At 41.2% G+C, this 25,659-nt stretch overlaps 1 protein-coding gene across 2 annotated transcripts in view; it reads left to right on the top strand.

The window, feature by feature from the left end:
- TMEM131L (transmembrane 131 like) overlaps positions 1–25,659 on the top strand; it is a 167,603-nt gene that overhangs the window by 86,762 nt on the left and 55,182 nt on the right. For both annotated transcript variants that reach the window (XM_066280488.1, XM_066280477.1), the window contains exons 4-7: positions 2,137–2,205; positions 6,465–6,588; positions 7,969–8,085; positions 8,969–9,079. In XM_066280488.1, the coding sequence (XP_066136585.1) occupies positions 2,137–2,205; positions 6,465–6,588; positions 7,969–8,085; positions 8,969–9,079 (421 nt within the window). The remainder of the gene's footprint in view (positions 1–2,136; positions 2,206–6,464; positions 6,589–7,968; positions 8,086–8,968; positions 9,080–25,659) is intronic.

Below are 25,659 nucleotides of genomic sequence, written 5' to 3'. Positions count from 1 at the left end.
ATCCAAAATCAGCTCTGACTCCAAGCTCACACTTGGTTTTCTCCATCTGTTTTCATTGCTTTTCTTGTTAGATGAGTACCATCCTCTTAGTAACACGTTCTAGTATTTACTGCATTTGACTGTGTGCCAGTCATGAAGCAAAGGCATTATTACCTCATTTTAAATTCGGGATGACTGCAAGGCATAGAGACTGTTGTCATCTCCACTTTATAGAGAAAAGGGATTTGAGAGTAGTTAAGTGACTGACCCACTCAGGACTGGAAAGTGATGACCTTGGACCTGGAATCCAGGTTTGTCTGGACTCTGAAGCCCAAGCCCTCACCTAGCAAGCAAGTTCGGTTCCTTGTAGGTCATCTGAACTTGGATAGACCTGAACGCCATACCGATTCCACAGTTTGTGACCTGGACGGATCTGCATTAGAACTAGGCTCTGCCTCTTCGTAGCTGTGTGATCTTGGGTAAATTAGTTTAATCCTATAGATCTTCCTTGTTCAGAGGTTATGTGTGAAATCTAATGAAGAATCCACTTTCAGGACTCAAGGCAGGAAGGAGGCTGTCATTAATGATTTTACTTATTACTTACACAGTAGCTTGACTTTTCTAAGGTAATTGTTGGCATGTGGAGTTGCCTGTTTTCTTTTTCTTCTGGAAGGCTGAGCCCTGGCCAGCTCGGTCTGGAGTGGGCCGGCCATGGTGCATCTGCTATAGGGACCTCTTTATGTTCCTTGCCTCCCGTGACTCTTCAGAGCATTTCCAGAGGCTCCTGGCTGTGTTAATGGCCTTTTTTTGCCAGCAAGTCATGGAGTTAGTCCTGGCTTTTTGGGGTTCGAGGGGGACCCAGTAAATAGTGTGCCTCGTCTCTGTGTAAGCTCAACACAAGAGGAGAGGTTGGCAGGAGTGAAGCAGATGGAGATTTGAGGTGTGTCTTTAGTATTAATATGGCTGACGGGGGTGATAGGCTAAGGGAGATGCACGTGGAAGATAACAGACCAGGAGTCTTAGAGAGGCTGGAGGAAGGGAAGCTTAGCTAGAGGCAGAGAAATGGAGGGAGGAAGAAAAGACTGCGGCCAGGATTCCCCCGATGAGATGAGGGGTTGGGAAGACTTCACTGGTCTCTGTATTGTTTGCACCTTCAAGGAAGATGAGAGAAGGACTTGCTGAAGGTCACAAAGCTTCTGCTGGCCAGCAGGTTGGAAACTCAGATGTCTGCTCCTGCCTGAGCTAGCCTCTGAACCATGCTAGGTAGAAGTCTATTTGGTGGGAGGAGCAAGTGGAAAAATTGTATTTGGGAAAGCTTGTTTGAGTTTTGAAAACAGCCATACAGGTTGCATTTAGGAGCTTCTTCAGTTAAATACTTTTGGATTAAATGGCTTTTAAAATGTTGTTTATATATACACATACACCATATATATACACACACACACACACACACACACACACACACGTTTTGTATTTTATATATTACATATTATATATTTTGTATTTTATGTCTTTATGCTTATAGATTGTGATAGCTTATGTTTTTTTCTTTTATGTGTGTTATTTCTATGCCTCTTGGGTGTGTTAATTTTTGATTCTGAAGGAAAATTCAATCATCATAATGATTAATAACTACTGAAAATGTGACCTGCCATGTGAGATAGATAGTATGTGGTGGTTTTTCTTAAATATACAGATCTGTTGATGGTCTGAGCCTTCAGAAGCAACCTTGGCTATGTGCCCCTCTCCTTGTTATAAGTAGTCTGATAAATTTAGAGGCCAAATCTTCCTCCTTCTTGAATTCCATTTCTTGAATGTGGGTTTATGGGAATAGTCATGTTATCTGAACTCATATAGGAATGAAGCCTGTTAGAGATGAAATCCATCCCTATTTTTGCCTGAATGCTTACAGAACTTGTACATTACATGGGAAGTTATATTAACCCTAATCTAAGAGTATCTTAGATTTTTGCAGCTTTAGAATTATATTCAACTTCTGATCATTCAATTTTAGCATTTAAAATCTAGTTCAGACTCATCCTTAAGGGAGTAAAATTGTATCTCAAAAGAGCCATTGACCTAAGCATTTCCTGTTAACTTAGCATTCAAATTTTAAAACTACAACAATAATTAACCTCTCTCTTTTTTCTTTTTTAGCCTCTCAGACAAATTATTTAGTGGAAAGGGCTTACATTTTCAGCCGTCAGTTCTAGATTTTGGAATTCAGTAAGTATCTTATCTTTATAATTTTGAATAATTTGTTTTGTTTGTATTATTTGCTTTCAGCATATTTTTTATGTGTATGATGTTAAATACCTTTAAAAATATATTCAGAATGTCAAGGGAAATTAATCCTGGGAATTGTTAAAGGGACTATTTTTGTGCAAAGGGGAGTATAAGAATTGTTTTAGGCCTTCCTTTAGATTTAAACAAATGTACCTTCTAATAACTTACAGTGACTGGACTTCAATAGGAAGTCAATATTTAGTTCTTGTTTCTCTAAACAGTGCTTGTTTCCCTACAAAACTTCTCTGAAACAAACCAGGTTATTTTATAATGAAAAACTCTTAAATACTGATGGTTTCTGAGTTCTTTTAATGAGATTCATTTACTGAGTCATTTTTACTGCTCACGGTGCTTCAGGATTCAGAATTGCACTGTGCAGACGTTAGTTATTATGGTTAAGACTCTGGAAATGAGTTAAGTGGGGAAGACCGCACGTAAGCTGTAATTACAGCGCACCGTGTGAAGAACCGCGAGGCGAGAGGAATGTGATGAGTGTCAGTTGCAGGACTAATCTGGGAACTCGGAGAAATTAAAGAGAAGGGGGAAGCTGTGCAGAAGAAGAGGGAACTTAAGGACTCTTGTTGGCTGTGACGGTGGTTGAAACCTAAAATGTTTTACTCCCTGAATGTAGAATAAATTCTGCTGTGTTGGATAGATGGAATTTCAAATTGGTAGTTTCCAAGGGTGGAAGTAAGAGTTTCAAGGGTTTCAGGTGTAAAAGCACTGCTTGCTTTCGCGGCCTGGCACATCACATCAGTTTTACTAAGAGCTTTTCATGAGTTAATGAGAAAAGTCGTGAATGAAATAACCGTGGTGTTGGGAGAACAGCCACTGGGGGGACTGTGGTCCCCTGGTGTGCCCCCTCCGTTCATCTGGGTGTCTTCATTCCATTTCCTCTGCTCATTAGAAGATTCGCTCTGTGGTGAGGGAGAATGAATTTTTTATTTAAAGTCTCTTGAAGTTAAAAGAGCTTTATTAAGGAGATTCTGTAAAGAGAAGAAGAGATTAATGTCTGAAGGGAGATTGCTAACCTTATAAGACTCTAGGTGCCTGCCTTTCTATTTATGAGCTTGTATATTTTTATTCTTAGGTCAAGAAACTTTATTAGGAGCTAAATTTATAATAAAACCTCACTGATTTCAAATTCTGAGAAAGTACTTTGCTTTTTTGGAAAGCCTTTATTGTATAAAAAGAAATTGTAATGCAGGGCCTACTTTAAAGAGTGTATAGTATCATTTGGTAGATACAATAAGATAGATATAAGTAGTAGTAATTACAGTTAGATTAGATGAACAATTCTAGGTCATAGGATGCTAGCTGTGTATAATATATTTACTCACCAACAACATACAAATCCTGTAATCAATGCACATATATGTATGTATATATATATTAGTTATGTATGTTAATTAGCTATGTATATAAATTTCTGGTCCTGATGGCTGAAAGCATGCTGCAAAAAATGATTTAAATTCTTTAAGTTGAGAAAGTTGCTAATATTTAGATTTAAATCACCTTTAGATGATTTATTTACATTTATTTAGTACTTTTATAGTTCTCAGAGTACAATCATGTCTCTTGTCATTTGAATCTTATATCCATCCTAGAAAGATAGATATTATCGCTCTGGGGATGTGTATGTTATTTTCCAATAGCTATATTTGACCACATACTAAAACATGTTCATACATTTGTTGCAGAGGAGTAATTCAGTTTGCCCAAGGACGCTTCACTGGAAGTGACAGAATAAATCTTCTGACTTCTAAACCAGCACACAATAAGATGGATAGTACTATACTGTTTTACTTATAAGTGACATCTATCTAGGAATATGATTATGGAAATAAATTGTTTTCACTTACGTTTTAAAAAATCTCAGAACAAACGAGTTTAAATTAGAACACTTTAAAAATGAGTCATTTTACCTTACTTCTGACACATGGCATAATTTATAGGCATAAGAGCAAAACTTTAGCTAGAGTTCTTTTCCTGATTTCTTCCCTGCCCTAGTTCACCTTTGGCTGTTATTTATTTGACATTGACCTTGGGCAAGCCCCATCCTGTTTCATAGTTTGATCTCCCATTAGGATGCCTAATCAGGACCCTCTTGTTCCTCTGCCCTCTGCCCATTTCTTATGGTTTATTTTAAAGGTCGATATTCTGCGGTCCTGAGATTTAATGTACTAATCATTCATTAGAGATTTCAATCATTCTTTTGTAGTGTTAAATTAATAGAGCATCTTCCAGTTTTCCCTAGCGAAGGAAAGTCTTACCCTCATAACCCTTTTAAAAATAGTATAAAAAAATAGAATAAAAATAGCACAGCGGTAACCAGGTCTCGGCCAGCTCTCTCTGTCAGGTCTGGCGAAATTTCTGGTGGTGGCGGTCACTGGGCTGTGTAGCATTCCAGTTTTGCAGTTATATTTTCTCATATATTTCTCTAGGAGACATTTGTGTCTTTTGAAACAAGAAATCTTGTGTTTCAGTTTTGTGAATGGGAAATAGAGCTTTGAGGATAAGCTTTGCTGATTGATTCTTACTATTTACCTAAAACCCAAACCCATGAAAGTCCTTCTTTATTTGATATAATTGAGAGAAAAGGCAAATGGGAACCTAGTACTTTTGAGGTAGACCTATGCTTACGGTACTATGCTTACGGTACAAAACATTTTAGTTGTATTATTTAAGAATACTGAAAATTAATTCAAGGTTTTTAATCACACTGATGTGTATCTTACTTGTAACTGGCTGTAAAGGACTTGTTTTTTCAAATACACATTGGACATGAAACCTTCTATTAAGACCTGTGATTAAAAGTAGGAGAAAGAGCTAGAAGAAAAATCCCAAGGATTTGATGGTGATAGTGCAATATTTTTTGGAAATCCCATTGTGCATAAGGAAAACAACTTTTGTTTCATGTTTTGAACAGCAGACATTACTAATGTCAGAGAAATTAGAATACAGAGAAATAGGAGCATAATATAGATGAGTTTTTTGCTGAATTTAGAATATAGTTTTATTGGTGGGCCTTACTAATGAACACTGTATATTTGGGTCTCTGCCATTGAAGGTATTAAAGTTGGAGAAATGACGTCAGTGAAATTTTTGCAGGCTCTCTCTGTATTGCAGCTAATTAACTAGAGTGAGCTTGACATTGGGCAGCAGGAACCAGAGGTAAATGATTAGTGGGAACATGGCGGGTAGCTCCAGGTAGGTGGGCCAGCTCCTTTTTTTTTTTTTTTTTAAGATTTTTATTTATTCAGTTTAGAGAGGAAGGGAGGGGTGGGAGAGAGAGAGAGAAAGAGAGAGGCAGGAAACTTCAACTCCCATATGTGCCTTGACCAGGCAAACCCAGAGTTTCGAACCGGTGACCTCAGCGTTCCAAATTGACGCTTTATCCACTGCGCCACCACAGGTCAGGCGAAGGCCAGGTCCTTTTCTCTTGGCAGTTCCTCGGTTAGAGCCACCCTGTAGGCGAGAAAGTCAACATTAGGTCTTTGTCAGCTAGGATATTTGCTGAAGAGCAGAGATTCTTACTCCAAGCTTCATGGAAGTTTTGAAATGACGTATAAACTTTTGGGTGTGCATGTTTGTGGAGGGAGGAGCCAAACCTTCATCAGAGTGTTCTGAAAGACTCATGATATTTCAGTGGGTAAGAAGCACGGCAGAAAGTGATGCAGGGTTTTCATTTTTCTTAGAAGAATGGTCTTTAGCAACAATGAAGTTTTTCTTTTTATAAGACGTCATAAATCTCTTTGCCAATTGAAATCCGTCACCCCAAAAGCCTCTAAATTTATTACTCAAGAAACAAACCTTAAGAGACTTGGGTTTTTCTATGAGTATAGTTCCTTATCTAAACATATTTTCATTTGATTTACCGTCCCAAATCAGACAAGTAAGTAGTACCTGGTTCCCTCTGTGTGCTTTTGCAAGTGTGTGATGACTTAGGTGGGTTGAGGCCTTCTAATCCAGAAATCTGTGGGGGGGCTACTGTGTGTTGGCCTAAGTCTTGTAAAAGAAAGGATTTGTTTTTATTGTGGATGAAACATTTTATTAATAACAGGATTTGATACTTATTGCTTTTAACTTTGTAATGAACATCAACAGCTTTTTTTGATTTAAAGTATAGATATGGATGGATGGATGGATAGTTATATATATAACTGCACAATATTATTTTCCCCCTGTCCTCCTCATAGGTTCCTGGGCCACCCTGCAGCGAAGATGCTCTATGCTTATAACCCTAGTAGGGATAGCGAGGTCGTGGTGAATTCCGTGTTTACAGCTGCTAGACATTTTCATGTGCCTCCTGTTCATTGCAGGGTGAGTGTTGATGTGCTCTTGGAAACTATGCTGTGGCAGCCTGCCAGGTTTTCTTGCTTTCTTTGGCCTGAGGTTTTTACTTTCTGCTCCCTGTCTCCCCTTTTTCTGCTACCCGAACTCTTTCCTCCTGTGTGTTTGCTTTAGCATTTATTATTATTACTATTTTTAGTTACCCATATTCATGATTCTGGTAGCTCTTGGTATCTCCATAGAAAAAAAGCTTAAGAGTAAGAGTCTAGGTAGGAATGGATGTAGATTTAATACGACTTTGTCATCATTAAAGAAAATATTATTTGCTTTGAAATGACTGTTCACATTGCAGCATGTAGTAACTAATACAAGTTTATAGTTGTGATCTCTTCACCTGGGGAACCTGCTAAGATAGGTAGGACTCCCTTTAAATGTAGGACTAAGAGGCGAGTAGCTCATTAATAAGCTAATATGCACCATTACATAGAAATCAAGACCATAGTCTTCTACTAGTTTTGCTGTATTTCCCCATGTATAAGACGCTCCCATTGTATAAGACGCACCTTAATTTTGGGGTTAGAAATTTGAAAAAAAAAATTTCATAAAATTATGGAACTCAAGTTTTATTCATCATAAAATTCATACAACTCCTCATCATTGTCAAAACTCCCATCCATTAGCTTGTCCTCATCTGTGTCTGATGACGAATCACTGTCTTCAACAATGAGCGCAAAAACAAGCGCAAAGATGTGGGAAATGCAAGTAAAAAAACTACAACCATTGTCTAAGATGCACCCAGTTTTCGAATCCCTAATTTTTCAAAAAATGGTGTGTCTTCTACATGGGGAAATACATTAATTTCAGCCATCTCTTACTTTTACTGATTATCCCAATTTTCGTGGGTTTTATTTACCTATTTTGCTTACTTATGTCTACCTGATACACTTTTTTAAAAATACTAAGGAAATGGAATAAGAGGGAGCCCAATATTTTGTTTACAATAGTCCCTCCAGATAAATGCTTTTCCTGACTTCTATTTAGTATCAACACATTTATCGGTTGGTGGTTCTCTTTATTTCAGTAGAGTTAGAACTGTGTTAGGTGAAGGGGTTGGACATGTGACATGGACGAGGAGGGAAGAGGAAAGATGTGAGGCACGTGACTCCAGCCCCAGGTCCAGGGACTTGGTGACCACCTTGCCCTAAGTCCAAGCTGTGTTCTTTGAATTGTTCTCTTAGATGGCGGTTGTTGATCTGTTTTGGGGGATTCTCGGGATTCGTGCGATTTACTGATCAAGGGCGCAGAATATGCAAACACGTATTCACAGAAATTGTCAAAAAGAAAGTCTGTGAAAGACAGTTTTTCAGAGGGGACCATTCCAAGTGGCTCATCAGGTGCCTCTCTTTTCAGGTAATTCCAGCAATGGGGAAAACTTCCTTCAGAATTATTTTCTTACCTACTGAAGAAGGGAGCATCGAAAGTTCTTTATTTATTAATACCTCCTCATATGGAGTCCTTTCCTATCATGTAAGTAACCTTTTCCCCCTGTCACGTCGTGAGGTTCTTGACCTAACAAAGGGGTTTGGATAGTCTAAAAAGAAGTGTGGACATGGCCACCTGGCTTGTGCCCTTGCTCTACGAGGCTGTCGGTGATGCAGAACTGCCCCGCCTTCCGTCCTCTGCCTCACGTGGCGCACACAGGTGCCATACAGAGCTGCAGCTCTCACCAGGAACCTTTGAAAAGTGTTGGAATGAAATAATGAAATCTACCATCCAATTTTCTCGTATACAGAGAGCAGGCTTTCGAAGGTCACAGCCCTCATCTTACGGAGTGTCCAGAGGGAGGGACCTAGAGGGGGGATTTCTAGCAGCGTTGTCCTCTGCCCTCCTTGGCTCAGGAATATTTCTCATCAGGGAACATGGATTGCGTGCTTGGGGGCCAGCTCTCCTGGAGCTCACTGCTCATATCTGGGCACTGGGAAGGGAAGTGAGGGATCTTCTTGTTGTTCACCAAAATAGTTAGGACTCTTTATTTAAAGTTGCACCTGTGACCTCTTTAAGAGGACATGGCAAGAAGTAATGTCAGTGCCCAGAACTAACCATTTCCATGGTTAATTCTTACTGAATTCCGTTAAACTCGTGGTCCCATGTCAGAAAAGTTGACTGTTTGTGAAAAGATTTGCTACAATGAGTAACATGCTGTTTAACTGCTGTAACTTTTGTTACTGTCCCCCCCCCTCTAACCCCCCCCCTCCCCCGGTAGACAAAGGTAAATCTAATAATTGGATAAATAGAGTCTGGAAAGCCAAGGTGATGAATACAGATTTCCTTTGGAAAGGTATTCTAGCATTATGGCAAATGTGTTTCAGAACTAACAGAAGAATAATTCCTCTCTCTGTTTTTCCTGCAGGTATCTGGAATTGGTACGCGTAGAATCTCTGCAGAAGGGTCTGCAAAGCAGCTCCCAAATGCCTATTTCCTGCTCCCGCAGGTCCAGAGCATCCAGCTTTCACAAGCACAGGTCATTTTAGTAGTAGATTTACTTTGAATGCTAGTCAACACCAAACTTCGTCGCCCTCTAAATTTATGTATCTTTTGCAGAGTACATATCCTCTTTCTATATAGTCAGAATGAGGATTTTACTTCTGCTTTTTGAAAAAATAAATCCTGATATATCTATATCTATCTCTATCTCTATCTACCATCTATATGTATATGTATATGTATAGTATTTATATATAAAGTGTCAGTGGAATCCATATACTTCTTTTTAATGGATGTATAGTTCATGGTGCTGACTTTCATAGTTTGTTTAATGCTATTATTGGTAATTAGAAATGTTTCCAGTTTTTCATTATTGTTACCATTAGGCCATATACATATTTTATAAGTTTCTTAGTTCCCTTTAAATTACCTATTTCCTTGGGGTATATTTTATAAAGAAAGACTGTAGTTAAAGTCTGTGAGCCTTTTTTATAGAGCTTGTTAAATCTTGCCAGCTTGCTTTTTAGGAAGATAGAGCCTCCTCCATGGTCCAGTAATGATACCCCTCCAGGAATGTCTTACTGTTTTGTTCTCTCCCTATGTCCAGTCCTGCCTGTGTGTGGCTTAGTGGAAAGAATTACTTTTGATGTTTTAGAAGGTACATAATGATACCCTCACATTCTTTTAATTCACACCCCATTAATAGCGTAAAGGTTCGGCCATTTCTCCCCTTTTTGATTATCCCTGTTTCCTTGTAACTCTGTATCACTTTGAAAATGGAAAAAAACTCTTGAGTCAATATATGATGAAGCTTACCTACCCTTTTTTTAAAAAGATTAAAACGTAGTTGACTTACTGTATTATATTTTAGGCTTAGGTGTACAACATCGTGATTCAGTGTTGATATGCCGACAGTGTGACCGCCACGATAGGTCTAGTACCCACTGTCATCATACAGAGTTATCATGATATTATTGACTACCCTTCTTTTCTGTTTACTGAATAAAGAACATTATTTAGGGTGTTGTGTTAGTCACAGCAGTACCTGGGCTTTTCTTCACTCAGCAGGCTTTCTGCGCCTCTGCGTTTCTGTCTCCATGGAGCCTACCTCCCAGTGGGCGAGACAGCAAGTTCACCTGTAACCTGATGTCTGTCACCACATAAATAATCATTAAGCATTTTTAATATTCTTTTCATTTTTATAAAGTTGAATGGTAGCCCCTCCTGCAAGGATTTGAAAAAAGATTTTTTACTTTACAAATTTGAGTTTGGTTTAAATCTTAAGACCAGTGGAGCCATATTATAAGGCTTTAAGCTGGAGACTGATGTGATCTGACCTGTGCTTTTGAAAGGGCTTGAACGGGCTAGCAAGTGTAACTCGCGTATGCCTATAGCATCGTTTTTTCCCTGTGCACATTTTTAGCCTTATCTCAGTGCTGTCCTTCAGCAAAGGGGTCAGCTGAGAAGGTCCAGGTTTCTGTGGTGGCTGAGATGGGGAGCTTTGAGAGCCAGATACCATATTCGTGGTGACACAAGTGTTGGGGCAGAGACAGGTGTTCAGATTACTTTAGTGAATGGGGGGTTAATTTAAGGATGTGTGGAATTAAGGGTGCATAGAGAGGTCTCATAGTGAGACCTTGATATGACGAGAAAGGGCATGCTGTCCACGCTCCCTGGCAGATCCTGTCTGTTGGCCGTGATGCCCACTGCCCTCTTCCATATCCATGCCGTCACCTTCTCTTGGACCACTGCCCTGGCCCCGGAACTCGTCTGCCAGCATGTACTTTGGCCCTTTCTAGTTTTTTTTTTTTTTTCCTTCAGAAATACAACTTGGATCTCATTAGTCACCGGCTTCACACCTTTCAGTGCTCTCCTCTAGGTCTTAGGGTTTACACCCTAAAGGCTCCCGTCCTTACAGGAGGATGTTGTTGTAAAGGCTGTCCACGGTTTGGCCGCTGCCTCCTCAGTCCCGTGGGCCGCCACGCTTGCTCTCTGTTACAGTCACACCGGCCTTCCTCTGCCATGTTCACCCCTGCCGCAGGTCCTTTGTGTCTGCGTTTTTCTCAAACCCCCTCCGCTTTTCTCCAAATTAACCCTTATTTATTTCATTCTTCCTTTAGCTGCTCAGCTTCTTCCAGGAATCTGGTCATCTCTTTCCATTAACCCTTTGAGTAGTGAGTTTTTTTCATGAGCACTGACCCCCGGAAGTGAGTTTTTTTTTTTTAAATGAAATTAGTTCCAGTTATAGTTTTATTAACTTAAAATCATGTTTGTTTGATAGTCAATTTATGTAAACAAGAAGAACATTTTTTTGCCTTTTTTAAATGCTGCCTTACACATTTTTAAAGTAAATCAATTGTACTCTGGATGGTCAGAAGGCACGAGGACGTGCATGAATGTTCGTACTACTCAAAGGGTTAAGTAAAATCACACATCCTATAGCAGGGGTCCCCAAACTACGGCGGCCCCCTGAGGCCATTTATCCGGCCCCCGCCGCACACCTGGAAGGGGCACCTCTTTCATTGGTGGTCAGTGAGAGGAGCATAGTTCCCATTGAAATACTGGTCAGTTTGTTGATTTAAGTTTACTTGTTCTCTATTTTAAATATTGTATTCGTTCCCATTTTGTTTTTTTACTTTAAAATAAGATATGTGCAGTGTGCATAGGGATTTGTTCATAGTTTTTTTATAGTCCGGCCCTCCAGCGGTCTGAGGGACAGTGAACTGGCCCCCTGTGTAAAAAGTTTGGGGACCCCTGTCCTATAATGTGGTTACTTAGCCACTCTTGCCTGCACTGTGTGGAATTTCAGGCCCAGGAGCGCAGGGGCTGTGTGGTTGGCCCTCTGCTGTGTTCCCCACCTAGCGCAGAGCCTGCAGTCAGAGATGCCCAGGGAACTTGGGCTGAGTGAGTCCTGGCCTCGGTGGGAACGTTAACTAAGCACGTGTGAAGGATCTAACATGGAGCCTGACCCAAAATCACAGCCTAACTTTATTAATTTATTTATGTTTACTTTCAGTTTTAGTTTACTTTCAGTGTTACTTTGTGTTAGTTTCAGGGGTGCAAAATAGTGGTTAGACAGCCATAACTTTTGAAAATGTTCTTCCCAATATTTCTAGTACCCACCTGGCACCATGCATAGTTCTTACAATATTATTGACTCTGTTCCCTATGTTGTATTTACATCCCCAAGGCTATTCTGTAACTACTAATTTGTACTGCTTAATCCCTTCAGCTTTTTCCCCTGGCCTCCAAACCTCCTCCCCTCGGGCTACTATCAATCTGTTTATGAGTCTGTTTCAACAAAGTCAAAGAGAATAACTCTGAGAAGGGCATTATTTGATATTTTGTCTTTCTTTTATAAAAGTGCTATTTAGGAAAAATGGTCAAACACAATACGTTTATTTTATTGGGCCTTATTTCTCTGAAGAGGAGAGAACAGCATTAATATCCCTAATGTTATCTGGACCGTGATTGGTTCTGCTCTCAGAAATGAATCTTAAGCTTAAGATCCCAGTTTGTGTTTCTGTTGTAACAAGACATTTATCCATCTCAGGAAATAAACTAGGATGCGAGCAAATAATTTTCTCATTTCTTTTGTAGTATGGGTTCTCTTTGGTCCTTTTTGTTTGTGTCTGTTGCCCGTTTGTATCTGAGTTTTGCATTTTTCCTGCTCTGTTGAGTTGGATTAAGTGGCTCACTCTCTTCTGCTGAAATCAGGAGTGTTTGTGTGGTTCGTCGTCTAAGTCCCTGCTGGCCGGGAGCTCCAGAGCAGCGCCCGAGTCAGTGGACAAGGGGCACGCATGTTGGTCCCTCTGCGACATGTATGTGTCTGCTCTTGGGAAGAAAGTAGGGAGCCATGAAGAATTGAGGCTGCATTTTTCTTTGTAAACCTTTCCATTTGGTCATTTTTAAAAATCCTTGGTCTTGACCTTGAGGAAGTGAGAATTCCTGGCAGACGAGACCTCACAGTGGGTCTAAGCGGGAAACGGAGGTCCCGCGGCTCCTGTTGTAGCCTGTCATCAGCCTGCAGCGGGATCAACCTCCCGCCCAGGCGTCTCTGCTCTGGTCCCCAGGTCACTCTGCTGTTGGCGACGGCTGCTTAAACAAAACTGTTCATTGTTTCCCTGGTCCCTGTGCCAGGTGGGCCCCTGTGTGTGCAGGGTAAAGTCTCAGCGCCTTTGCCTGACGTGCCCAGGCCTCAGCAGCAGGCTCCAGCTTCTTCTCCTGAGACCTCACGCCGTTGCTGGAATGTGGCGTCCCTGTTTTACATTCTGACTCACCTTGACGCGCTTTTACCCAAGTCGAACTCTAATAATCCTTCTAATTCTGTCCTTCGAGACCCAGTTCGGGCACCACTTCCTCTGAAGCCTCTCCGGGTTCCCAGGCAAGTCTGTGCTCTGGTCCCCATGGCTCTTGCTTTTCAAATCCCTGCTTTAACAGTGACTGTCCCATGTGGTCCCCTCCCCTGCTCTTCCGCAAGGCTCTCTAGGACAGGGACCGGTTCTTTTCCATTTTTGTAATCTTAGCATCAACTCAGGGTTTAATACACTGAGGGCCCCCAGAGTTTTTAATAGCTAGGCGAGTCAGTGGGCATCTGAGTTGACATCCCCAAATAGCAGCTCTGCCCTTTGTAACGTCTAAGTTTGCCTCGCTTCACATTTTCACCACATCAACCGGTTTGACCTTCACCAGATTTACTGCCAAGCCAGGTGCTGTCATTCTTATTTTAGAAATTGTAGAATGGGCTTAGTGTTTAAGTTACTTGGCAGAGCAGGAGAACAGAGCCAGGATGGGAAGTCCCAGCTCACTGTGCTTTCACTTTTTACCCATATATATAGTAAGCGTCCTAAGGATTTTCATTCCTTTGGACTTAGTAATTCTTGTTGCAGGAAAGATAAATGCAAATAAAATGGATTTTTTTGCCAGCATTTTCTATAGGCTCAACAGTAGCAAAAAAGATTTGATAAATTTGAGTATATCAACGTAATAGAATCTTAAGTAGTTCTTCCTAGTTATAATTATGATGCTTACATAGAAATCTCTGGCAAGTGATTAGTAGAGTACAAGCTAGACTATATAACTGTAACTATAAATATATGGTGGGATATAATATGTAAATGCAGTTGTATTAGGCTCATGAAAAAGCAAGAGATTTTATTTTTTCACGGTTTCTTCCGTGCTGTTTTAGATCTAAGCCACTGAGATTAGGGGAGTGTCTCAGTGATTTCTTTGGGCAATACAGAATATTTGAAATTGATGCTGTCTCAGAATCTGGCATATAGGGTCCTTACAGTGATAAGCTCGTGATAAGAACTTATATTATTGTTATTGGAATCATTGTAAAATAACAGATATTGTTAAAAATGGAATTATAAGACAACATGAGAAAACTAGTAAAGGTGTGTGTGTATGGGTGTGTGTGTTCCAACATTGTATCATATTTAATTGTCTAAACGAGTATGATTGTAAGAAATTATAATGTAGTTCCAAGAAAATGGGGAAATCAGATAAGTGAAAAATTAGAAATATACCCCAAGAGCACAACACACTCAGCAAAGAACCAGGATGAATATATATTTTTTGTCATCTCCTTTGAGTATATTTTCTGAGTGCGTTATGACGAGGGGTTCCCTCCCCCACAGTGGTGTCATGTCACTGGATTGTGTAAAGGGCTGGTTATTTCTGGGTATTCTGTGTGATATCTAATACGTTTCAGACCAGGAGTTCCTAACCTTTAAGACTGGCACAGCCTTTGCTTTGGGAGTGGTGAGGTCAGGCACAGCGCCCGCCCGCCCGGGACAGGTGTTGGGCGAGGACTACAGTCCTGGGCCTGTGTGGAGCCTGCCGCTGGAGTGGGTGTCCCAGGATGGGCACCCCAGGGTGCTTTCCAGCTCCTCGCCTCAGCCTCCGGAGGGCTGATTTTTGTCAGTGAAATGTGGCTATCTGGAAGGGAAGCTGTAAAATCAGGATAGGGAGGAGAACCAGGAATGCTTTTTTCCATCAGTTTCATGGGGGAGGAATGGAAAGACTTGGATTTCTCACCAACAATAAGTTGCAGAAGTCAGCTCTGGGGTTCTGAGCTGGAAAGTAGAGAAGAGGGAACCGCTCAAGGCCTCTGTGGTGGCCATGTTTTCCTGATGGTCTTGCATAATACGTGACATGAAATAAAACAGAATTTCTGGGTGGAATAGCTGAGAATCTCTACAAGTATGTGTGTTGTCATAATGTCTTTAATACCATGTCTTTGTATGATAAAAGTTGTTTACTCTTTCTTACCTAAAATATGATAGACTGTCAAACTCTGGAAAGTTATGACTGTATATTAGGTAAAATATATGCCGTTACCTAATTTTGCCCTACTACCTACCTCTGAATATAGTTTTTAATTTTAATTTAATTTAATTTTTTCCCAAGTGAGAGGAGGGGAGATAGAGAGACAGACTCCCGCTTGTACCACGACCGGGATCCACCCAGCAGCCCCCATCCAGAGCTGATGCTCTGCCTATCTAGGGCCATGCTCGTAAGCAAGCTATTTTTAGCACCTGAGGCAGAGGCTCCACAGAACCATCCTCAGCACCTGGGGCCAATCCACTTGAACCAATTGAGCCATGGCTACGGGAGGAGAATAAAGAGTGAAAGAGAGAAGGGGGAGGGGGAGGAGTGGAGAAGTAGATGGTCACTTCTCCTGTGTGCCCTGACCAGGAATTGAACCCGGGACATCCACATGCTGGGCCAACCCTCTCCCACTGAGCCAACCAGCCAGGGCTGAGTGTAGTTTTTAAAAGCAAGGAAATTGCCTGAATCTTCTTTTTATCAGCACCACAGATGGGAGTGATACAATGAAACAGGAGCTTGGAAAGAAGGCAGATAGTGGGTTGGTAAGCGGAGGAAGGAGGAATGCTTACCCCTAGAAAGATGCCAAGAGGTGTGGGTTTGAGTGTTTTTCTTCTCTCCTCTGTATTTTACAGGCCAGTGGAGTCTCCTGGCTACTGGAACACAGTTTTCTGGTCCCTCTTTAAACTCACAGTTTGCTTTCCCTCTCTCTCTCTCTCTCTCTCTCTCTCTCGCCTCCCAGGAGAAGCGACCCTCTTCTTACTAAAAACTCTGAGTGATCCCTCTTTTAGCAAGAAGAATTTGGAAAAGCTTTTGTTTCCATGTGTGTGTACTAAGACCATAAGCTCAAGAGCAGGAATCATGTTTTAATCAATGTTTGTTTTCTTATTACCTAGTACAGAGTCTGACTGTATTGCCATGTAGTACGTAAATGATTGATAATTGAATAAATGATCTTTAAAAGGAAGAAATTATAATCTTAACTATTTATGAAGCTATAAGACATGACTCTTTTCCACTGTCTTTCAAACAGTGATTGTATTAGACTATTCTAGAAACTTGTGTTAGAAGAGTTGAAGATGCCCAATAATTAGTACCTTTCTTCCTGTTGCCAAGTTCTAAGCTAATAGCTTTAGAACAGGGGTCCCCAAACTTTTTACACAGGGGGCCAGTTCACTGTCCCTCAGACCGTTGGAGGGCCACCACATACAGTGCTCCTCTCACTGACCACCAATGAAAGAGGTACCCCTTTCGGAAGTGCGGTGGGGGGGCGGATAAATGGCCTTGGGGGGCCGCAGTTTGGGGATGCCTGCTAGAAGAATCAGGAGTTAGAGAACTAAAACACCACCTTTATATTACTAATAAGCTACATGCGTCTGTATTAGCTGGGGTAAGAAAGAGAGCCAAAGTGGCTAAATCCCTATTTCCTAGGTACACCATGGGGTGGCCCCTGGAAGGGAAGTTTGAATCAAGGACAGATACCCTTACCTGGAGTGTGGAGTAAAGGAGAAAAGAAACCAGCCCCTCCAGTAGCTCCCCCCTCGCCACCCCTGCCTACAGCACAGGGTCAATTTCTGTTGCGCACTAACAGATAACCCCCTCTACCTTGAGGGGAGAGGAAGACTTGAGACGAGGTCAGGAGTACAGTGGTCCCTCGTCTATCACGAGAGTTAAGTTCCAGAACCCCCCGTGATAGGCTAAAATCTGCGAAGTAGTGACCTTATATTTATTTTATTATTTATATATATTTTAAGGCTTTATAAACCCTCCCCGCACTCTTATAAACCTTTCCCACACTTATTTTGCCACAAAAATTATTAAAATAGTAAATATATAAAAATACCTATCTACCGCAAAATCCTGCAATATAGTGAAAAATCTGTGATACAAAATTAGATACATACAATTTAAAAATCCGCAATACAGTGAGACTGAGATATGGTGAGGGAAGACTGTATTTAGGGGAAGAGTATCCTTTCTTTGTGACATTTCTCAGTTTTATACTGCTGACCCAATGGGCTCACCCCTTTGTAAGCCTGTGAGCCTCCCTTCTCTGACAAGGAGATCATCAGATTTCCAGAGCCTGTCCCATCTCCCAGGGTACACACCCCTGTTTCTTTGTTGATCCCCCTCAGACTGCTGGGGTACACTGTTGAGTTTCCCCCTAGAAAGCTCGGAAATGGATTATAATAATTCATTAATAATCTACTCTAAAGTCACACAATAACCAATGTTGAAAATTCATGTTCTCATCTGTTTCCCATTCCAAATTCTTTTCAAGTATGATATCCAATATAGCTTATCAGGGCTTTTGCAGTGGGATCAAATAACAGTTAAAATGCTCCACTAAAAACACCAGCCTTCCCTGACTGGGTAGTTCAGTTGATTAGAGTGTTGTCCCTACACACCAAGGTTGCGGGCTTGATCCCTGGTCACAGCACATACAAGAATCAACCAGTGAGTGCATAAGTAAGTGGAACAACAAATTGATTTTTCTCTTTCTCTCTAAAATCAATCAAAAAAGATAACAAAACACCAGCAATATGAAGATGCCCCATCAGAGACATGCACAGTGTATTGGTTTGAATAGGAAAGTGAATTCTTTTGTTCTTTTTATTTAAAAAATTAAATTTAACAGAGTGACAAAGATCAACAAGAGTACATATATTTCAGGTAAACACCTCCACATCATTTGAACTGTTGATTATGTTGTATGCTCATCACCCAAAGGCAAATCATTTTCTGTCACTTTATAATTGTGCCTCCTTACACCCTTCCCCCAACCCCTTCCACCCACATCCCCTCCCCTTGGTAACCACTACCCTCTTATCTATGTCCATGAATCTCAGTTTTTGTGTCCTACGTATGTGTGAAATCATACAGTTTTTAGCTTTTTCTGATTTACTTACTTCACTCAGTATGTAATGTTCTCAGGGTCCATTCATATTGTTTTTATGGCTGAGTAGTATTCCATTGTATATATGTACACATCTTTTTTATCCAATCCTCTATCAAGGGACACTTTGGTTGTTTCCATGTCTTGGCCACTGTGAACAATGCTGTGATGACATGGGGTGCATGTGTCTTTATGTACCAATGTTTTTAAGTTTTTGGGGTATATACCCAGTAGAAGGATTGCTGGGTCATATGGTAGTTCTATTCTTAATTTTTTGAGGAACTGCCATACTTTGTTCTGTAATGGTTGTGCTAATTTACATTCCCACAAGCAGTGAATGAGGGTTCCTTTTTCTCCACAGTCTCTCCAACACTTGTTATTACCTGTCTTGTTGATAATAGCCAATTAAACAGATGTGAGATGGTATCTTGTTGTAGTTTTGATTTCCATTTCTCAAATAGCTAGTGAAGGTGACCATTTTTTCATATATCTTTTGGCCATTAGTATTTCTTCTTGGGAGAAGTGTCTGTTCATGTCCTCTCCCCATTTTTTAATTGGATTGCTTGCTTGTTTGAATTTGAGCTTTGTGAGTTCTTTATATATTTTGGATATTAACCCCTTATCGGAGCTGTTGTTTTCAAATATCTCCCATTTAGTTGGCAGTCTGTTTGTTTTGTTGTCAGTTTCTTTTGCTGTGAAGAAGTTTTTTGGTTTGAAATATTTTTGCCTTTACTTCCCTTGCCTTTGGGGTCAAATTCATAAATTATTCTCTATGGCCAAGGTCCATGAGTTTAGTGCCGATGTTTTCTTTTATGTAATTTATTGTTTTGGAACTTATATTTAGGTCTTTGATCTATTTTGAATTAATTTTTGTTAGGGGGACAAACTGTAGTCAAGTTTCATTCTTTTGCATGTGGCTTTCCAATTTTCCCAGCACCATATATTGAAAAGGCTTTCTTTTCTCCATTGTGTGTTTTTGGCTCCATTGTTGAAGATGATTTGCCCATATATATGTGAGTTTTTTTCTGGGCTCTTGATTCTGGTCCATTGGTCTGTGTGTCTGTTTTTCTGCCAATACCATGCTGTTTTGATTATTGTGGCTCTGTAGTATAATTTGTATTGGTTTATTGTTTCTAATAGTCTTTCTGTGGAGTCTTTGGGATTTTCTCTATACAGGATCATGTCATCTGCAAAAAGCGAAACCTTTAGTTCTTTTTTGATATGAATGCCTTTTATTTCTTGTCTGATGGCTCTGGCTAAAACTTTCAGCACTATATTGAATAGGAAAGGAGAGAGTGGGCAGCCTTGTCTTGTTCCTGATTTTAGAGGAAAAGCTTTCAATTTTTCACCATTTAGTATGATATTAGCTGATGGTTAGTATATGGCCTTTATTATGTTGAGGTGTTTTCCTTCTATACCCATTTTATTGAGTGTTTTAAATATAAATGGATGTTGTAGCTTATTAAATGCCTTCTCTGCCTCTACTGATAGGATCATATGATTTTTTTTCTTTGTTTTGTTGATGTGGTATATTATGTTAATTGATTTGCATATGTTGAACCATCCTTGTGCTCCTGGAATGAATCCCATTTGATTGTGATGTATTACTTTTTAATGTGTTGTTGTGTAGTCAGTTTGCTAGTATTTTGTTTAGGATTTTTGCATCTGTATTCATTAGAGTGTTGGTTTGTAGTTTTCTTTTTTTTTGTATTGTCTTTGCCAGTTTGTGGTATGAGAGTTATGTTGGACTCATAAAATGTGTTAGTAAGTATTGTTTCTTCTTTAATTTTTTGGAAGATTTTGAGAAGAAGTATGAACCTTTTTGTGGATTTTAAAATTTAGAGATTCAGTGCTTTGGCAAGACATGAAAGTTCAGGGCCATGGTGTTAATATCAAATTAGCTTTGGCTCTGATTTAACATTCAAAAAATTTGAAGTCCTCCCCAATTCCTCCCTCATTCATTCATTCATTCATTCATTCATTCATTCATTCATATCTTAGCCAGAGAGGGTCTTCGTGCCTGTGTGTAGCTGGGGCAACCTCAGCAGCAACAGCCTGGGCTTGCTCTTGCTAGAATGTGCGTGGCTTCCTCAGCGTTTCAGAAGTTATAGTAGTTCAATCCTGAGTCTGTCTTGAGCCTCACTTGAGTATAGAATCTTAACAAGACACACAGGTATGTCAGGTATGACATCCACCCAATTTGGAAAACATGCCTCCCCAAGATACTAATTCGATGCAAAAATTGTTCCCAGGACTTCTGTTTGCCAAAGAGAGGGATGGAGGACAGACAGAGAACATCACCTTGGTTTCAGCTTCAATTCATGCCAGTTGTTCTGAGTCCAAGAGCTTGGTGTCTGAACTTGATGGAGAGAGATTGCTTGTCAAGAAGCTAAATCGGGATCTTTGGGGGTTAGGGAGGAGCCACCTGTGCACATTCTGTCCTGTTTCAGGAAGCAGCACCGGCGCTGCTCTGCCCTTCCCTGGGCTTGCACTAGGCGGTAGCGGCAGGCTAGTCACTGGGTCTGCCTGTCTTCTCCTTTTGGCTTGGAGCCCTTGTTTCTGGCTGATTGGCGTGCCCACTGGTGTTGACCTCTGTTTAGGGATGGACGATGAGATCTGTGCACACTGCAGTTTCCTTTGCCTCTTACTGCGGATTCCCTGAGGCTTCTGGAACCTACTATGAAGGGAAGGCTTTTTTTTCACCCCACGTATTTCACCCCTTACTTCACATGAAGCGTTGTTCTCAGCAGATTCCCGGAGGGGAGCTGCTCCTATACTTTGGCAGCTCAGGGCCTAGTGGGCGTAGACTTGGCTGTGAGTCCCTCCCTGCCCCTCCAGGTGTTCGGAGCCTCTTTCTCTGCAGTCCCGGGCGGGCGGCGCTTCCTGGAAGTGCTTCTCCTTAGTGTCCCTCTTCCTTTCGGGAGGCTCAGTTGAGTTTCTCGCTGTTTAATCCGCTTCTATTGTTGGGCTCTCCTTTCCCTAACACTAGTAAGCTGCTCCTGGTTGCTGGCATTGGTGCATTCCTTTTTTTACTTTGCCCTTTATTTTTTGGTCTAGGTATCTCTAGTTTTTTCCTCTAGCTGTTTCTCTAGATGTTTTCTTGTGAGTTCTCCCAAAGCAAGAGCAGTGAGATCAATCAGTTCTGTGTCGGCTGAAAGTGTCTATTGTTGAAATAAATCTTCTCTTCCCTGCATTGCAACGTTGTACCTAGGAGATCTCTCCCATTAAACCAGCATCTGAATCAAGCTGGAGGGGCCAGTCTGTCTAGTCCTGCTGGGTTCCCCTTTAATGGGTTTTCTCTGTGCTGTGCTTTCTCTGAGATGGAGTCTAATTCCATGAACATCAAACACATTCCCTCAGGGCTCAGGCCTGGGTATTCATCTAAAATGCTCTGAACTGTCTGCTCTGATCTCCCCTTCACAGCCCCTGTAGCTCTTAGGTGACCCTTGGTCTCTGTCTTTGAAGGGGCGGGCTCTCAGTTGCTCTTACCTGGGTTCTGTACCTGGCATTAGAAGTGTTTCTCCATTGTTCCTAGAAATGAATCCTGGTTCCTCTTGGGGGAGCAGTGTCAGTCTGCTGAGATCTTGCTTGTCTTCCTTATTCTTTTCTTTTTTGAAAAAAAATTTTAAAGTGCCAACGAGCACAAAAATATATCTTCCTCATGTCATTGAGCTCCTAGGCTGACGCACCTCTCTTTTCATGTCTGCTGAACTGCGCCCTCAAGGTCTCCTGTTCTATTTCGGCTTGTCTAGTTATCGCCTAAAATGTCAGCTTTTTTCCAAAGGGCAGTGTCCCTTCCTCTTGCGCCCTCAGCTGCCTTCCTCTCTTTGCTTTTTGTTCCGCTTGTCCCGGTAGGAAGACCGACACGTTTGTTTCTAACCTTGTCGCACCTCTTTGATTTCCGGAGTGAACCTCATCGTTCCAAGGACGGACCTTAGTGGTTGGTTGTCTCCTTTGTCTGAGCAGTAATAAATTGTCACTTGACTTCTCTGACTCACCCAGAGTGACAGCATATCCCCTTAATAAGAATACCCGGTCTGCTCTTTTAGGTTTAGAAAATCTGTCACTTCTCTGTGGCTCTATCACCTTGGGTCTTGAAAACCTAAAATGGCAGTCAGCATTTAGATGGTTAATAAATCTAGCGCTAGTAAATTGGGAAGGAACTTTAGCATCAGCAGATGAATCTCTTGAGTTTTAGCTGCCCCCTCTCACAGTTCTGACTCGGCAGTGACGACAGTGCATAAAAAAGGAGCGAGCCCGGAGCAGCCAGTCTCTACTGCCTGCCAGGAGGTGGATCCAGGCCTTTCTTCAAGACCTGGACACAAAAGCAGCGGGATAGTATTCTGGAAGCTCTATATTGAGAAGAGTCCGGACTGGGCGTTTCTTTTTCTTTTTCTTTTCCCTTTTCCTATCTCCCTTTTCCTTTTTTATTCTTGTGGTAAAATATACACACTACACATTTACTATTTTAACTTTTTTCAATGTCCAGGTCAGTGGCATTAAGTACATTCACATGGTTGTGCAACCATCACCACCATCCATCCCAGAACCTTTTCCTCATTCCAGACTGAAACTGTGTCCCCTTTAAACACCAACTCCCCAGTCCCACCTCCTCTCAGCCCCTGGTGATCATTATTCCTTTTTTCTGTCTCCATGAATCTGACTGCTCTAGGTCTCCTCGTAGAAGTGGAATCACACAATATATGAGCGTTGGTCATTGGCTTATTTCACTGAACAGAATGTCTTCAGGGTTCACTCGTGCTGTAGCCTGCGTCAGAATTTCCTTCCCTTTTAAGACTGAATAATAGACCATTGTATGTATATACCGGGTGTTGTTTATTCATTCACCCATCGATGGATTTGGGGTGCTTTCTACCTTTTGACCATTATATGATGCTGTAAATATGGGTGTACAAGTATCTGTCTGAACGCCTCCTGTCACTTTTGTGTAGTTCTACATTTAATTTTTTGAGGAGCCACCACGCTGATTTCTACCACAACAGCCTTTCTTCCGTAGCCTCATCCCGTGCCGCGGCCATGGCTGGTTAGGTGAAAGCTGAGCCACTCTGCGGCTCAAGGTCAAGCTGCGGCAGCCTGCGTCTTAGCGCCTGAGCCTTTGCCTGGCCTGGGCCCCATCCAGGGACTGAGCCAGGCCTGCAGGGCCCACTTGCCATTTGCTAAGGCCCAGCAGCATCCAACTGTATAAAAATAGCTGCTAGCCCTTGGACGGAACCACCATACGCTTCATGACCTACCAAGGTGAAAATCCCAGGAGGCTCTCCGAAAAGTGCCAGCCCGGTTATCGCAGTGAAAAGCCAGGCACCCGAGTGCAGAGGCCAGGGTGTTGCCCAGTACAGGCCACTGCCACATGGCCTGGCCTGATGTCTCAGTGTCCAAGTGCTAAGTTGTTCTCTAAATTGCTTTTTATCTTTCAGGGTTAGTGGCACATTCAGGGGGGTGGGAAGTGGTGTGCAACAAATGTCACGCCTCTCTCTTCTTGGGTTCTGAACCAATGGTGAAGTAAGACAGAAAGAATTAAGTGTTTAAGGGAAAAAAAATGCCTCTTCTTAGAAACCAAAGGTGTGGGGAAGGAGAGTTTTCCCTCTAACAAATTTGATGTGGGCAAAATGCTTCCCAGAAGCATTTGAATTGTTTGTTGTGGAATTTTGCTAATTTAATGCATTACTGGTGAATGAACAAGTAAAAGCCATAATGCTCCCTTATGAGGGCCTAGTGCGTGCCCTGTGATCGGCATGTGTATCTCATTGAATGTTTTGCATGTGGCTGTGAGGTCGTTAATTCTGTTTTACTGAAGAGGAAGCTGGATCTTGGAAAGCTTAGGCGTGTCCCCAAGGTCTTTACGTCTGGGTTTCATCCTGAATCTGTGTTGAACACAGTCACGGGCCACACTGCCTCTTCTCAAAAGATGCTATACGCATGCTTAACCCTCTCTTCCCTTCAAACAAAGCACTCATTTCAGCCAGTTCCTAGGGTTTTACAAATATTTTAGTGAGTGGGTCTGGCAACATTGGTAAATTTTGTTTCAGCAGTTAAATATCTGAGGACTAGAAAGGTGAGTGGTGGTAGTGGTGAGGGTTGAAACGCAGTTGCTGTTCAGCATCAGGTTAAAGCAACCAAACAGTGCTTGCTGTTAGCTCAGCTGAGTCTGTCTGTGACGCAGGAAATACTAAATTAGGAGTTTGGTTATAGAGCGTGAGTGTTGTGTGGAAGGGACCCAAGAACGTGCGCATTTTATACAAAATCATTTGCTGTATAGACTGTATTGTACCTAGTACTCTGTGGGTGGGCTGCTGGCTGGGGTGGTCACATGGCTTCTATGAAAACTGTGTTCCTGTTGATACACACATTGGCATAAAGGATTTACCAGGATAAGGACCTCTGAAATTTAGCATTCAAAATTGTGAAAGTGGAGAAAAATGTCTGAGGAAAAGAGAATCTAAGACTTACCTAAGTAATTCTTTTTGTATTTCACAAGTTACATTCCTTAATAGAAAGGTTTTCGTGTATGGTCATTACTGGGCTCCTCATAAATTGTTCACTTTGTCTGGATTAATATGTTACAGGCTCTCATCAAGTTTTGCCTAGGATATGGTTTACCCTTGTTAATAAAAGTCATATAAATTGTCTATAATTTTTCCCTTACTTAATTGTACACAGTCCCCCCAAATCACACTCTGCCCCTGGCCCAGTCCACAAAGACCAATTTCTTAGCAAATAAAGGAAGGTGATATTTTTTCTCGTTAGAGCCAATTACCTAGGCCAGGAGTAGTCAACCTTTTTATACCTACCTCCCACTTTTGTATCTCTGTTAGTAGTAAAATTTTCTAACTGCCCACTGGTTCCACAGTAATGGTGATTTATAAAGTAACTTTACTTTATAAAATTTATAAAGCAGAGTTACAGCAAGTTAAAGCATATAATAATAATTACTTACCAAGTACTTTATGTCAGATTTTCGCTAAGTTTGGCAGAATAAATCTTGATAAAACAACTTACTATAGTTAAATCTCTTTTTATTTATACTTTGGTTGCTCCACTACCACCCACCATGAAAGCTGGAACGCCCACTAGTGGGCGATAGGGACCAGGTGGACTACCACTGACCTAGACTCATACTTCTTCACCACAAAACAAACCTAGGGAATACAAATGTTCCATGTTGAAGAATTTTTAGGCTTTTAAGTACCTAGGAGGAATAGATTTGGTCTATTCTGACTTACCTGGAAAAAACACTGACTCATGTTAAAAGACGTGCCATTGTTTTGTTTTTCCACTAACGTAGGACCCTTTGATAAGTTATTTATCCCCTCCAACCCACATTTCCCGCCGTCTTCCAAAAGGGGATAATACCATCTACTTTATGTGAA

This window comes from Saccopteryx bilineata, chromosome 1 (assembly GCF_036850765.1).
Source record: "Saccopteryx bilineata isolate mSacBil1 chromosome 1, mSacBil1_pri_phased_curated, whole genome shotgun sequence".
Classification (NCBI taxonomy): Eukaryota; Metazoa; Chordata; class Mammalia; order Chiroptera; family Emballonuridae; genus Saccopteryx; species Saccopteryx bilineata.
Note: the sequence above shows the minus strand (reverse complement) of the source record. Positions and strands in the feature narration are given on the sequence as shown.